Source organism: Hylaeus anthracinus, unplaced genomic scaffold, assembly GCF_026225885.1.
Source record: "Hylaeus anthracinus isolate JK02 unplaced genomic scaffold, UHH_iyHylAnth1.0_haploid 11985, whole genome shotgun sequence".
In the NCBI taxonomy this organism is placed as follows: Eukaryota; Metazoa; Arthropoda; class Insecta; order Hymenoptera; family Colletidae; genus Hylaeus; species Hylaeus anthracinus.
In genome coordinates, this window is record NW_026534333.1 from 8,353,875 (window position 1) to 8,370,740 (window position 16,866).

Genomic DNA, 16,866 nt, shown 5'->3' on the forward strand with positions numbered 1-16,866 from the left:
ATAAATATTTATACAAAGTTATAGAAAGCTATTGTGAATGACATTTAAGTATTCAATTCATGAAAAGAAAGAACACTGGTTCCCTTCTAAAAAAATTAATTTTTTCATCGAATTTATGGAAAAGTATAAATTTTCGATATATTTCTCGTCTTGAATTTAATCAGCAGACCTACAGTCGGTCTCATAAGTATCGATGGGCTCTTTTCTATCGAAGAAAGTCTAAATTAAATGATAGGTTTCATGTTTCCAAATACATTTTTTATTATAAATATGTACACGAATAAACATTACGCATGTATATATTTATAGTGGAAATTTACATACACGAATAAACTTTACACGTGTATATATTTATGATGAAAAATTTATTTGGAAATACGAAGCCTATCATTTAATTTAGACTTTCTTCAATAGACATCGAGGGTACGAATACTTATGGGACTGACTGTAAATGTCCCTAGACGGTAACGATTAATAAATAGCACGTTTGGCCTGTTCCCATTTTTTTACTTGGTTAAGCCGATTGGCAGACGGAAACTAGTCCTCGTTTTATTTTCTTTTCGCGTGTCCACGTAATTTGAATAAACGTTACTCGCACGGACGGGTTTGTGCAATTTGCACCTCGTCTGCAGTAACGCATTTGTTTAAATTTCATCGTATTCAGTGGGTCGCTTTAGTTTGGTATTCGAGCGTGGGAAATGCCTGCCCGTAATAAATTGTAGCTTTTGAAGTGTCGTTATACGCGAAAATAAAGAAATATTTTTCACAATGCGAAATGCGATATCTTGCCAGGTATTATTTAACGTCAGTTAACAAGGGACAGCCGTGCGATCGATGCGCCATTGTAATTTATAATTGTTGTTAACACCCAGATAAGCCTGAATTTGTAAAAATGTAAAGCAAATTAAGTGTACTTTGCCCTTGTCAGTATTAAAAAAAGAAATAAAATACAGTAGAGTATCTTGTAATAAATATTTAATATTCAAGGGTATCGTCAAGAAAATTAGTATATAAACTTTTCGACACAAATTATTACTATTTATTGTAACAAACAAAATTTTACATAAGAATGTGATCAGTTTTATTATGACAGTCTCGTCTGACCATACGTTGACTTGCACTACTTGGGAGTTAGGCCGTTAAGTGATATTAGTCCGTAGCTGAACAGACCTTATCTTTGTTTGGAGTATATTACTTTCTCCTTTAATAGGTAATTTCTAGACATACTTGTATTCAAGAATCCTCCGAAAATTGTGAAAAAAGTGTAAAATATGTTACTCGTACGATAAACTCCGCATAAAAGAGAAACGCGGAAAATTACCATAGCAATGATACCTTCCTCGTAGGTTAAAATTAGAATGATGAATGCTTCTCCTTGGAGTAAAATTTCTCGAGAAGAACACGCAGTGAAATTAGTATTTCACATCTCGCATGAACTAATTAGTGTTTCAGCATTAACCACTTATTTAAGTTTGCGCAATTTATTTTGGTATTCATCATTTATTCGAATTTGGTAGTAGACGCAAATATGATAAAATTTAAATAATTAAATATTTAAATAAATAATAAAAATTCTGAACTTCCCCTGTAGCCTTCTGTTTGCAAATTAGTATACATCATCATAAAATTAATTTCATATCAATTTTAATGTCATCCTAAAGTCCTAATTTCAATTTTATTTCATTTACTTTTAATGATAATAAACTGAAAGTTTATTAAACAAATAATTTGCCCACGTAAAAGCCTCTAATCGCCTTCTTTATATTTACAAGTTCGAGCTTCCTTATTAATAGAATTTCAAAGGCGTCTGACTGTTGGCAGTGCTCTCTTGTAAGTAATGCCCCGAGAATAAAAGTGCACTTGAATTCGCCTCGTTTATGGACTAGTCTCGCGAGTACCTGTTCATCTGAAAGCACAAAGTTTTACGACGGATCAAACTTATTACTGGGCTCGGTGGTGCTCACGAGTGTACCAAGAGTTCCCTCAAGTTTGTTTTAGAAGATATCGGTTTGCCCGCGATGGCGTTTCGATAGGGTTTGAACGCAGCCCTCCTTCCACTTCGCAAACACACGCCTGTTTATAGTGGTACGCTGCGCCCCTACGATTGTGAAATGCAATGTTAAATGAGCACCGATTGGTGACAGAATAAATAATCCACCTGTGGGACAACAAGGGAGAGAATAATTAAACCCGATAAAAGAAGGCAAACAGTATTTCTTTAGTAGAAAATGGAGACGACCGTTCGTAGTCAGACACGTATTTATACTTCCAGGAAAGGCATTAATTCTTTCCCTAATTTTTGTTGCTTACATCATTATTGTAGAAAATTGCTGAAACAAGGTTTTTCAAATTTCATTCTAACATAAAGTACTGGGCAAAAATGTTAGGCCACTTACAGTATATTACTCTGTAATGACGTTCATAATACTACATCAAACATTTTCATCTTGACTTACCGAAAGGAGATCGTCTCAAAGGACTTTCGAACTTCAGTCGACAACCTCGCCAGCTAAATTGAAAGTAATCACCGGAGCTATTTTAATAAACAATAAACTTTGGTGCTTCGCCTCTTCACTGCCAGGACTACGGTTAAAAAATTGATGAGGAGGCAGGTCGCTGTTAAAAAATTCTAACTAGAGTAGGGAGTGTCCAGCGACTCTTGGTCCTTTTCAGGGACGCTGTTCGAAGGATAAAAGTTACGTTGCCGCTTGAAATTCTCGAGTTCTTGGAATATATTTCGCGGTTCCTTTGGCGACGAGCGACGAGCTGCGATAAAAGTTAATTTTTAAAAGACACAGATGGACTGGCCATGGAAACGAAACAAAAAGAGGAGGAGTGCAGGGAAGAAAACGGGTCGAGTAATTTTTTCCCCCGTGAGGGTAATACTTTTTTCTTTATGGGACGTGGGAGCGTCGACGATCGATAGGGAATAAAATTCCCAACGCAGCGGCCGAGCAGTGGGGTTCGTTAGAAATCGTAAAGCATGTCTGGCCATTTGCGTGAACGGAGTGGAAGAAATCGAGACGATCGCACGCACCCGTTTCGGATTCGATCGACGAATACCGCGAATTGATCACTGATAACCTATACCTGGAATACGGTTCGTACATAATTGATATCTGGAAGTGTTGAATGGTCGAGAAGCATGACTTATTTAGCGCAGAATTTCGTTAGAAATGTCAGGTGAAACTGGTTTGTCCAACTCCTGAATTAGAATAATTGATAAATAATAATTGTAATTAATTGAAATGTAGGTTATGAAACGTATATTTTTAATACTCCGAGTCTTCGTGAATTGTATAAATACAGTTTCGATTAAATTTGTAGCACCACTCGGTACATAGTTATTTACAGTAACTAGACTGACGGTTTTATGTATTTATGACGTACAGTTATGTGAGAAACACGTAAAAGATATTCATAAAGTATGTTAAATGTATTCTAAAATAAATATAATAATATTATTTCATTTTGCGATAGTGCACACACTTTTTGGTTGTGTCTAGTTTGTATTTATTATATTATTTTACATCATAAACGCATCAAATCCGCAGTATAATAATAACATAAGTGGATGTATTTACTAAGTGAGATGAATTGGAAAAACATAAATTTGTAAAGTCTCCCTTACCTGTGATTGCAACAAGTTCTTTGCATTCTTTTTCCTCCAAATACTACATAGATTAATCCTTACTCTCCTCGGTGTTATTTTACTGTAATGTTTCGATACGCTCACTAATTCAAAATCTCATTAAATTTAAATTCTAATGCAATGTACATAATTTACATTTGCATTACACCAGCAAAATTGACATCGATAATAATCTAATCATCGGAATTTCAATCGTCCACCAGTTCATGTTTATTCGAGACCTGTAACATTCATTGGACGTTTCGATTGGCGTTTCCCAGATGCAAAATTGTTTCAAATTGTTTTGCGGCAAATTTCCACACGTAAATTGAAATAGTTCGGCGCGTGACGCGCGACGACGCTTCATATGTCTCGTCATTTATCATGCCGAAGTAATCAGGATAGGCGTGTTAACAATGTCTCGGATGTAAGGGTGTTAATTGCATACCTGCTTCAGAGGTGTGCATTCCACTCCCAGATACTCCAGTCTTTGTTGTCCCTGATGGCGTACATCTTGCTGCGACGTTATCGATCAACAATTAAAACGTTCGATAAGGGTGTCCATGAATTATGCGTATGGACAATATTGTCGAATAAAAGTAGCTGAAACTTAAATTAAAAAATTAAATTAGAAATTTGCGCTTGGGAAATACCAGTCGAAATGTCCGATGAATGTTACAGGTCTCGAATAAACATGAACCGATGGACGATTGAAATTCCGATGATTAGATTATTATCGATGTCAATTTTGCAGGTATAACGCAAATGTAAATTATGTGCAATGCATTAGAATTTAAATTTAATGAGATTTTGAATTAGTGAGTGTATCGAAACCAGGCTAAAAATAAAAATGACACCGAGGGGGGTAAGATTAATCTTTATACAAATCACCACAAGTATCAATTTGAATGACACTACTTGAAAGCGGATAGTTATCTATTTCATCGCAAAAGGAAACCAATAAGAGTCTCTATCCTCCGTCAAACGATATTTCTCGCCGCGAAGCAATCAAAAAGTTCCAAATTTGCGTTATCGCGTCTACATCCGATACATTGGAATCCCAAAGGGATTCTCTCGTGCAGCCACGTAACAAACTCCCATGAAAATTCACCGTAGCTCAAACAGCCCCTGCGAGCAGTAATTGCTGAGCCACTGCATCCGTCCGCGATACCACGATCCGACGATCACAGAGCGGTAATTGTCCTCGTTGGTGTCCCTCCCGTCCCCTCGCTAACCTTCCTGTTCCTCCTGCTCGGTTTTGTTCTCGTATCTCATCGATAGAGGGTGGTGGAATTCCTTGGCGGAAAGTTTCCCACAAATCGTTCGGAATCCGCTCTGCCACTGTGGATCGCTTTGTGCGATTTTTGGATCGGAGGTCGGCGATGCATAATTCAGGGATTCGCCACGGAGTAAGGGCAGATAGGGGCGGAGAGGAAGGTTGAAAACGAAACAATGCCGTGGGGGTTGCTCGTGTGGTTAAGTGTATGGAACTGGTTACACATTGTCAGGCATATTTCATTGACGATGCTCAGTGTTTCTCAAACAGGAATCCTCAGACTTTTCAAAATAACGAACAAATTTAGATAAATATATCGAAATTTACAGAGCCCGTTATAATTGATAATATGAAGAGATAATAGTTTAATTCTACCATGACGGGTCCGTACAAAATTGTCCATCATTCAGGGGATTCTTTGGAATAGGAAGTTTGAGGAACACTGAACTATACCATTCAGTTGCGGTATCGGTGTGAATTACGGACGTGCGATGGTGGAGCGATGAAAATTTAAACGACAAGCGTGTCTCGGCGCTTGGGGTCGTTTTTAATCGCATGGGAATTTGGCAAATTGTTATTCGGCGGATACTGAATTGGAGTTTGAAAACACTATGCAGGGAATGGGACCTGGCACGACGGAAAGTTTGTTAACGCAACGACCGAATTAGAATGAAAATTGTAAGATTTGGTTGCTGCTAGAGCATAAACGTATTCTTTCATAATTGATTTTGGCGAGCATTGTGGTGGAACATTTTTGGATTATTATTAATTTACACAAAGAATATAATTCACAAGAAAATTGTATAGGTGAACAAAGAGGTTCGGGTATAAATAAATGGAAGTACAGAAATATTTTCTGAAGCCCGAGCTATTTTTGATGCCTGATGGGGGAATAAACTATCCAGTAACAATACAGATTATTCGAGTTTCAATTACTCGTCGACAGGGTTCCGCAAAGTATCCTCGACCAACGTGGCCACGAGCATACGTCCAACGAAACGATCCCATAAAACACCGAATCCCACGATGGGAAATATACACGGGAACAGCGTCGAACGAAAACTGTGGCGTGTGCCGGCTGGAATCACGTCGATTAATAACAGTTTCGCCGCAACAGTCGGCTGTGAAGGATCTCAACTCCCCCCCCCCCCCCCCCAATCCCGTGCCGCAAGTAATGAATTTCGCGAGAGCACGGAGGCTCGTTCCAGCGTCAGGAAAATCGTCCCCAGACCTCCTTTGGCGTCGATCAGGAGGAAAAGCCCTTCCTCACCTCCACGAGGAAACTGGCGAAGTTTCCCAAGGATGCTCCACTCGAGTCACGAGGGACTCGTATATTTCTGTAAACAGGCGTATGTATTACAAAAAATTCATCGAACTTGGTTGCTCTTGACCCATTTGCATCTAAATAAATCTTTCATTACGCGCGTATACGTGAATAAACTTCGAACACGTATATATTTATAATGAAAAATTTGTTTAGAAACCAGAAAGATTCCAAATGTTATCGATGCTCTACCGGATGACCTACAAAAAACAAAATCGAAAGATGTGCACACACGCGCGATCCTCACATTTGCTTGTTTACCATGGAATTTCTTCAGCCAAAAATCCACCCAAAACGAGGCTTAAACGTCTCCCGAACAGTCGGATGGACGAAAAGCGCTTCCTCTGCTCCTCCTTCTCGAGGAAACTGGCGAAGTTTCCGGAGGAGGCTTAACTCGCGTCGCGTAGGACGACGCATTGTCTACTCGACGATCTCTTCTTCTACTTCCTCCCTCCCTTTGCACACCGCCTTCCGTTGGGGGTGTACCTTCCGACGATCTCTTGAAGAACCTTCGGAATCCCCTCCACTCCGCTTCGTCGTTGGTTTCGCGCCTCTTGGCACGTTTCACACTCGCCGCGTAATCCAGATCCACGTGGAGAGCGTTTCTGGTCCCCTCTAAGCCTCCCTTTCTTCGCGTCGCGCAGCTTCCCCCACCACTCCGCTGACGCTTTATTCCCGCTAAGAAGTGTCCCTCCCGTGCCTCTTAGCGGGGTGGAATCGCGCTCGCGATTTCTTCGATCCGTCCCGTCCCATTCTTTCGTCTCGTTCTCTGTCTGCTCTATTGTTCCCGTTGGGCACGAGCTCTCTCCCTCTCGATTTGCTCGCATTCTTGCGTTGCCCTCGACGCCGAAATTATCACACGCGAGGAACGCCACCCTAATTGGTACACGCCTTTTTTTTATTTATCTCTTATTTTATCTTTGAGGTCTTTGTCCCAGCGTAACGGAACGAGATGTAATTAATGCAGACGATATCTTCGTGAGGATTTTAGACAGGTTGTAACGAGTACTAATTCGCTGAATTTGAGAAAAGAAATGTCAAAGGGATGGTGAGCATAAATCTAAATAAGTTTCTTCTTCTTTTTCTTCTTCTTACAGTATTCGTAATCATCCACTTCCGTTTCTTTGCAAACTCACAGATTTTCCTTAAACTGGCCAAATTTGTAGTTAGGATTTCCTTTTAATTCAACAGGAATCCTCGATCGAACGATCGACTAAAGGCACCCGATTGGTTTTCACGGGTAATTCTTGGTTGCACAGATCGCTGCAATTCCATGGACGATTGCCATGGAATTTCGAGGAATCCCTAGTCGCCTTTTCCTTCGCTTTTCTCCGCTCCTTGCTTGTTCAATCCGCCTCCCGTCGATTTTCTCGTCTCCCCTTCCGGTAGTCTTCTTCCTTATCCTCTCTTGTATCGATTGAATGCGACAAATTAGATCCTTGCTCCCGTAGACAATTTTTCTGCCATTTTGCGAATGCCTTTTCTTTTCTTTAACAGCATACTTTAACCTCTAAAACTCAGCTGCGTCCATACTCCTACGCCAATGGCTTTCGAGGTTATACTTTAGTTGTAAATAAGTCATTCCTAACACTGTGCCTGTACCTGAATGCAGAAAGTATTAAATTTTCCCAAAAGTTTCTTTCGTTTCATTGGCACGTAATACGTGCAAATTTTTTATGACTTTTATGTTTTTTATGTTATGACCAAAATGAAAGGCAAGGAAATTCTCTTCAAGGAAATTTTCGTACAGATAGTAGTTGACATGTTGCGTGAATTTCTATCGTCGGAGAAAAATGATAATTATTAGTAATGAAACTTCGATCATAAATGAACAAAAATTATTAAGCTTCTACTCCTATAATTACTATATTTTCGTAATCGGAATGTCTAAACCTACTATCACGCAATGTTTCAGTTGAATCAAAGGCCTTGTACTCTACTTGTTAATCATAGATTTAATTTATTACCTTTCGAATATACCGGTTATAGCTGAAAGTAAATCGATTTCATAATTTATTATATCTTGATATCGGTTAATAGCGATCCAGCAATGCTGGTGACCGTGTTTCAATTAATTAAAAAGCGTCGCGGAGGGGACGAGCTTCACCCAGGGAGAATAGAAAATTCCCTTTTTCACGCTTTAAAGAACAAGCGGACGCGCTCGTTTCGATGACACACCCACTTCGAGCCGCTCCATAAATTGCTAGGTAATCTCTTTCTTCGGCGAGCCGCTGAAAAGGAGAAGCCCACTCTCCTTTCATCCGCGGTCTGCTCGCCCCTTCCGGTTCGGCGGGCCGATCGAAGCTGTCCGGGTGTTTAATTAAAATGATTTTAATTGCGAAAATGGAGTCGAGCGATTCCACGTCGTTCGCACAACTCTTTGTAATATCACCTTTGATCGTCGTTAAAGTTTCGACGAGTCCATCTTCGCTGGCCTTTTTCACTGCTCGCTGCGACCAATTCGTGGGAAATCGATTTTGTTTTGATTTCTTGTCGTCTTTTCTTTTACGACGTTCGTTCGTCGCTTCTTCCCCTCCATCGTTTATATAATAAATATATCTGACTTTAAAGTTTCTTCCCAATTCGACAACGACGAATTTCGTGGCGGAATGCAGTAGGATGAAAGAAAGACGGAGACGATCGTCCCGAAAAGTCGAATTAATTATCGCGTGACAGTCCCTGGGAGGATGGCGAAGGAAAGTCAGTCGCGCACGAATCGTTAGGGAAACCTCAAAAACGCTTCCAGTTTCTTCGAAATCGTCGGATCTTCTTCTTTTCTTCGCTTCCGCGTAAGAGACCTGTGGTTATCAGGGCGGAGGAGTCGCGGCATTTTTGGCTTCTTTCAACACATGACGGCCCTCTTTTACCCGTTAAGGACGAACTAGGGCATTAAAACGATCGCCACCGATTCGTGATGAAGCAGAGTCGTAAAACATTCTTGTTGTTGAAACAGGGATAGATATACACGTTTTTCATCACTGGATTAGATTTGCCAACGAATATTTTTGTTGTTGAGACAGAGGCTGGTATCGAAGTGGAAGTTATTTGCGAAACAAATTTTTTCAAATCACAAAATCAAATAAAATTTTCTCTCGACGAAGAGAAAAGTGTAAATTTCTTGTTTACGAGATTTGGGTATTGGAACTTCCTATTTACGAAAGAAGGGCCAACATTTCTGCTGAAAACTGATCGATGTTTACACGTTGCAACGGAAGAGGAGTTGATTCATCGCGGCATTCGGAATCTTTTATGCTTCATCGACCGTGAACGATAAAGCGAATTAAGTCGAACGATTTTGTTTTGTCGGTCGAACGTGCGATATATCGTTCTAGATATTACTTTTGCAATTTACGGAATTATTTACGATGAAGTCGAAAGACAAAGGGAGCTCGACAATTTTAAACGATGCTATCGACAATCCCTTGATGAAATATTACTCCAGTGAAAGCTTCGTCTTTGCTTTCCGCCGGTATTAAAAGAGGAATTAATTATGTTCAAAGTAGAATTAATTTAGACGACTTATACTAGGATTCTGTGTTACAATTTGACGTGTTTCGTGACAAAAGTATGCCGTTAATAATGAACAATTAGTACTGAGAATTAAATTTCTCTTTGTACGTTAATGGAATTCTTCCTCGCTCGGAATTTACATTTTCAATTTAGTCTTCCTACGAATTTACATATAAATTAATTAAATAAATTGAACATTATTCGACATTCGAAAACAGCTGGATTCTCATTACTTTGCGATATATTACATTCTGCGTGTAGGTACAGGGATCAATTTTCAATGTAACTTCCCTTTATTTCTAGCTTTCGTAAATTCGTAAATTCATGTCCATTAAATTTGCAAGATTGAGATCTGAGTAGTAAAAGGACGTAAAAGCAACGTAATGCAAACAGAGGATACTATTCATCGCGTGAATGTATGAAATTGTGTATTACAAATTAAAATTAATCCCTTGTTTCTGGTATTCCAAAGTCTTTTCTGTTGCGAACACATACTCTTTATTACTATATACAGTAGTTAATAGAAGAAATCACGTTCAGGTGACTTTGAACGAAAATCGCGAAGTTCCTCGTTATTGCAATCCAAAAGGGTCCACGAAAGTCCAGCAAAGGCCTCGATGGTTGACACTCGGCCAAAATGTTGAACAAATCGAAAATTTCCTCGCTAGATAATCGCTCGTTAGTCGTCGTTTAACGCCCGCTAGCTGGATTTATCGTGATTTACGACGATTGGCGCGATTTCGACGCGGTTTATTTTCGGTCGGGAGCGTTGGCGCGGACTTCGTGCCAATTTGTAATTAATTACGAAACAATCGCGACACTATTTAAAGATTATAATAACGGGATTAATGGACGACAGAAGTTGGATGGTCACCCGTTCTTATCATCTTTTTGCTTACGTAAACGGTCGCTGTGTGTCCTTCGCGCGGCGATTTATCGTCGCACGTGCAAATTCTCGTTGCACCTGTTGTTTCGCTGGAAATTGTGAGAATTTCAACTCCCGCCGTGCCAGTGGAGCCGATTGTAGAGTGTCTCAAGTTAACAGGTAAGGTTTCGAAATTTGTCGCGGATACACGACGAGCGCTCGTAATTTGAAAGATTGTAGAGGGGTTCCATTGACTGATCTAATATCGAACGGTTCTTTGTTACAGGACTCAGAAAAGTGTACCCTTACTACTTCACCTTCACCACATTCACGAAAGGGAGATGGGTGGGCGAGAAGATCCTCGAGGTTTTTGCACGAGAGTTCCGCGCGCATCCGGTGGATGAGTACAAGCGCTGTATCATAGCGGGAACCCTGACCGTTAACTATCAAAAGGTGGACGTTGATTACAGATTGCGGCACAATGACCTGCTGGCCAACGTCGTTCACAGGTAAGAGAGCAGCAGATGTTAACATTTCTCGCATGTGTCGTTTTGGGTTCACAATTGATCGTTCATTGGAATAAATCGGATTATTGTCACGGTGTTCTCGACAAGAGAGATATATTACAATATTTGTATATATTAACAATTGAAAACGTGTAGACATTGTTTCCTTTGATCCTTACGAATAACGTTTAAATAATATCTCAGCAGATTGTCTTCGCTCCATCTCCAGAAAATGCAAACTGCTCTATCTTTCAAAACGAAAGAATTCGAGAGAGAGTTGCTTTCCTCCACCTCCTATGTCTTTGTCACGTTTCCTATCTCATCCCTCCAGCACTGAAAAAGACAAACTTTCAAACTACCTGCGTCTCAAAAAAGGAAAGGAGCAATTGAAAACAATGTTTATCGAACTTCAGACGATCATTTCTGCACCTCGGCACTGCGTTTACTATACTTGCAACGAACTCAGGGACCGCGATTCTAGCCACTGGAGCTCTGTCGCCAAACATTATCATCCCGTGTCTCTTATTATACGTGTACTGTGAAACTGAAGTGTGTGTCGTTCCGTTCATTTCATTTCTATACAGCGTTACAAATTACGTATACGTGATGGACCAATAATAATATAATAATAATACATCTTTATTCTGCAATACAACTGAATTTTACATTTTTCTATATGTAGTATCTATAATATATGATTAATAAAAGTATTGCCTATTCTTGACCATAAAAGAAAATTCTTGCTTCCTTTTGATGCATTTTTTTCAATCGCTAAAAGTAAGCGAATGTTTCAAATATTCTGTTTTAAATAGTTCACTATGCGGGTACTAAATGATTATTTCACTATGCTGCACTATTCTTGTCTGTTTTAATAAATAAGATAACGATATTAGAATACTAACATTTAAACAGCAGTATTCGGATAACGGCATTGAAATGGCCAAAGCAAGCATGCCGTCCGATACGGTTATTGTTACTGGTCCACCCTGTATAACGTTCGCACTCATTACCCCCGCGATTAGATGTTCAATGAAGCGACGAAAATCGATCCTCTTCTTCGTCGAGGATTCGACCGCGCGCAAGGAAACGTGAAGCAGAGGAAAGCTTCGCTTAAGTCAACCTAATCGAATAACCGCGATTTATCCGTTTCCGCAGCGAGTTTGTTCCGTTTGAGATCAGAGGCTGCGGAATGCGGGGAACAGCTTTATCAACAGAAGAAGCGAAAAAAAACCAAACACATACACACACTCACACAGATAGATATACAGTGGGTTAAAATGGTTAAGCTAGTAAGGCACTACACCCTCGTCAAATTTACCAAACGCTCGTGTGGTCGCGGTAATATTATTCGTCGAACAAATAAAGGGATGAAAGCCCTTCGGAACGATGGAATTATTTCGCGTGAGGATAAAACACCCTCGTCGGTTCGCTAACTCGTGATGCTGTATTCGAATACCTGGCGAGAATTCGAATGCTACGAAGAACTCGTAATATTTAATAACTAACTAGGGGTTGTTATAAATAACCCAACTTCGAATATTCAAGTAGTCGAATATCTTTGTTTGAATAGTTCAGGATTTAAATATCGTTGTTAGAATACTTGATTACTCGAGTACTTTAATATCTCTGTTCGAACACACAAGTATTCATTATTCGAATATCATTACTTGAATACTTTATACTAAACATGAATACGTTCAAGACAATAAAAATGAGACCGTGATGCAATAAACAAATAAAATAAAATGTTCAAAACGAGGAAAACGAACTAGAGCTTGCATTAATTCAGAATTTTATCCATTATTTAATGTCACAATACATTTTTATTGAAGAAAAAATTTAACAGTCCCTGAAGTTTATTTTCGTGTTCTAGTTTCGTAATCAGAAATCCAATCATCTCTATATACAGTAATCCCGTCGGAATCATTTTCACGAACATATGCATGAACGAATAAAAGCAAACGCAGATCGCATTAATTAATCCAGAATTTCATTCAGTATCTCGTGTCATATTACAGCTTCGTCCAATCAGAGATCCAAGGGCCAGGGTATTTTATTTCAATACACAGAGCTATAGGGATTGCCTTTCTACAGTTTCGTAATAATTAGAAATGCCCTCACACACGTGTACGACGATACTTCCATTGAAATTTACAAAAATAATTGTAAGGACGTTGAAATGATAGTACTCCAGTATTAGAGTAGCGATATCGAGGTAATGGTATTCGAATAGTATTGAATACTCATGATACTCGAATAGCATCGTATGTTCGAATAGTAACTTTCGAGTTGTTTTAAATATTGAAATAGTGATACTTGAGTAGTATTGAATATTCGAACAATTCTAATTGAACAGTACTTCATTCTTGAATAATTGTACTGAAATACGTAAATACTATTATCCAGAGAACAGTCTCAGCCCCAATCTCGAGCCCTTGCAGAAATCAAACTCATCAGAAGTCATCCAAGGATTCATCGAGATCTGTGTATACCATTTGATGGCGTATCCCATTTCCGTCTGCGCAGAGATCCGGGGGATCTCTCCGTATTTTGCTTTCATAAACAGAGATTCGAAGATCCCTCTGCAGCAGTTTCGCAGTAATCAGAGACCTTTCAAGCGTCTCCGTGCGCGGTACTTCCGTCGAAATCACTTTCATTGAACCGCCTCTACGGAATACCACGCCGAAAGATCAAGACTGGAAGCACGATAGAACAGAGAACACGCGTCGTCTCTATCCGAGCATTTCCAAGTGCGAATCACAAAGGACTCCCGTTATCCTCGCGATATCCTTGACACGAATATAAAAGGAATCCTAAACGCGTCGACGCTCAACGAGGTTTCTATTATCAACGCGGTTACCGTTTATCCGTACGAGGTTGCAATTTTTAGCTTAGAGAAATTTTTGAAAATTTCCCTTTGGAATCCAGATTCGCAATTAACAATTCTGGTTTAATTAATATTTGGGTTTCGGGCGATAAATCTGTATGAAGTAACACAATTTCTTTTTACTTCATTTATTTATATAATTATTCAAATTAAGGACACAGTTTTGAACATTTATTTGTAGTTTGATTCCGGATTAAAGAGGCTTTTGCAAATTTATGATATGGAATCGGAGAACAGTAAACTATTTGATAAAGTTTGATAATTTCACGTTCTGCGTACAAATTTCAATAGTTTGATCTCCATGAATTATGATTTTCGTCTTGGATTTTGTCATTTTGATACACTGTGCGTTAGAATGGTAAGAAAGAGATGAGAGTTATTTCACCTGGTTTGTTTCTTAGTTGCATTCTGGCCATGTGGCTCTCCCTTTCGTGAATTTAAAAAGTCCTTCGAGCATGTTCTACGTTTGTCGTTGATCTTTGGACAAAAAATTGAAAGAGAAACGGACTCTCTGTATCGATTAGTTAGCTAGAATTGCGTAACAATTCTTAATGAGACTACTCGAATTTTATTATTCAAATAATAACATTCGAATAATAATATTCGATTAATGGTATTTGAATAAAAATATTCAAATAATAATATTGAGAAAGGTATCCATGGGTTAGTTTTGATAAGAAAGTAAAGTGATGAGACACTAGTTATCATAGTACATGACCCAAGCTCATGGTCATGAAATTTTTTGTTTACTACGTTTGCACAAAACTTAAGGTTTACGAGTCGTTTTAGGTCGCGAGGTTAAGCGACTCGTGCATACAAAGTGTTAAAAAAAAACCAAGAGCAAACTGCATCACACGTGTCAAAGGAATAAAAAAAGTGTCAATAGATACAAGAATAATAGTAATATTTTAATAACAAATGTTATCTTCGTTTGCAATAAATGTTGATATATATCGTTTTGGTTTGCATGAGTGTACCGTCTATTTATTTCAACGCACGAGTAAACATGTGCTTACTTAGAATACCATACGCTTTTTATAATCACTTAGGCAGTATTGTCTTACGTATGTATTATATATTAGTGTTGTCACTTACTTTGCGGCAATTACTAAGTCAATATCTAATGGATTTTCCAGAGACTTGGAATATACATTAGTGATCAAATATATTGGGCCATCGTATTAATTATTAATCGTTACGATATAATTAGACTAATTTAAACATAGTTTTAGAAAATACAATATTCATTTCTCTTAAAAGTTATCTTAACAGTTTACTTTTTCTTCAAATGTTCCAGATTGATAATTGTATAATTAACCAGTTATTCATCGAAAGGTCATATTTTTTGCAAACACACATGTCCTTCGCTTATTATTATTCTTCCTCGACTATTTGCATACAAGTTGTATCGACATTGAAATGATTCCATAGATTATGTTGGAGCTCTTTCACCGTGCATAATATCCAGGTTAGCAGTGCTCTGCGCGATGCTGTTTATAATGTAAATAACGGCACTCAATGGACAGAATTTTATTAGACGATGAACAAAGTTCTATATAAGATTTTAACAATTTGAAGATTTTTATTTTATTCCCACTGTCGATACAACGTCTTAATTTCTTTTTAAAAATTATATCGGGGGGAAACGAAGGGGTGGCACTAAGTGAGCAGGGCCCACGGAGGTTTAACACAGTCCTGCCTATCGCCGCTGGCGTAGAAATCGTCTCCCCAACCGCGATTTCGTAACGTTGCGCGTAAAAGCCTCGATCAACGGAGGAACTCGTTTCTTCGGGTGAAGGTCGCGTGGTAAGATCATTCGGGTCCGTGATCCTTGCGGTAAACAATAAAACGCGGATACTGACGTCACTTAAACGGCTGAGAAGATCGTTCTCCAGCGATAATAGCTGTTAATTGCTCTGGCATTCTTCGATTAATTACTCATCCTGGCCTGCAAGGCCAAGCGAATGCCACGACTACTGGAAAATCAATATTCAGGATTAAAATGATTTACAATGAGGCTTGTAACATGAAATTTCGATTAATAGTTATAGAGAGAAAAAAATTGTGGCTTCTTCCCGAGATGGATAAATTTTATACTATACGTTTTGGGAAATGTTTGTCAGAATAAAAATGATGTTCAATGAGACTTATGCTACGACATCTAAATTGATAGTTTGATAGTGTAATTTAGTATACACAACTTGTAGTAACACGACAAAATTGATTTATTACAAGATACTTATGAATTTTTTATTCATTTATTTATATCGATATCGAAGTGGGAAAATCTCAATTTGCATGCATAACTTCTAATGCATACAAATACAATAGGCTTTTGTTTACTGGAAAGGTACGCAAATTTGTTCATGTGTTTGCCAAGTTCAGATAACCGGGTCAGTCGAGCACTAGCATAACAGATAAACAAGTATTTTTGTTCTCGATTCTGGCTTTAAATTTGTCTGCAGATAGCGTCTGTCTGGCGCAAATAAAAAACCGTCGGGAGCAGTTCCCAAACAATACAATTGCGACTAGTATGATTTAATCTGGATATCAATGTTTACCAAATGATTTATTTTACAAAGACATCTGAACATTTTTCGGGAAAAAATACGTCTATAAATTGCTAGACTATTAAGCAAAATAATGGTACGGAAAGAATAACGTGTCCCATAGATTCATGGAATTAATTACATCCAGAAAAGTGAAAGAAAGTGAATGGGGCCTTGGTCAAGTCGCTAGTGTGTCCACTTTCAAATCCCAAGGACCCAGGTTCGAATCCCGAATTGTTTTTTAGGGTTTCTTTTCTTCGAATTCTGAACTTTCCTGGAAAATATCGACTTTACTGGGTTTTAACTTTCTTGAAAAAA

At 38.6% G+C, this 16,866-nt stretch overlaps 1 protein-coding gene across 4 annotated transcripts in view; it reads left to right on the top strand.

Annotated features, from left to right (window-relative positions):
• Nucleotides 1–16,866, top strand: part of LOC128886877 (pseudouridylate synthase RPUSD2-like) — a 198,214-nt gene that overhangs the window by 144,564 nt on the left and 36,784 nt on the right. For all 4 annotated transcript variants that reach the window (XM_054142090.1, XM_054142086.1, XM_054142087.1 and 1 more), the window contains one exon: nucleotides 10,893–11,115. In XM_054142090.1, the coding sequence (XP_053998065.1) occupies nucleotides 10,893–11,115 (223 nt within the window). The remainder of the gene's footprint in view (nucleotides 1–10,892; nucleotides 11,116–16,866) is intronic.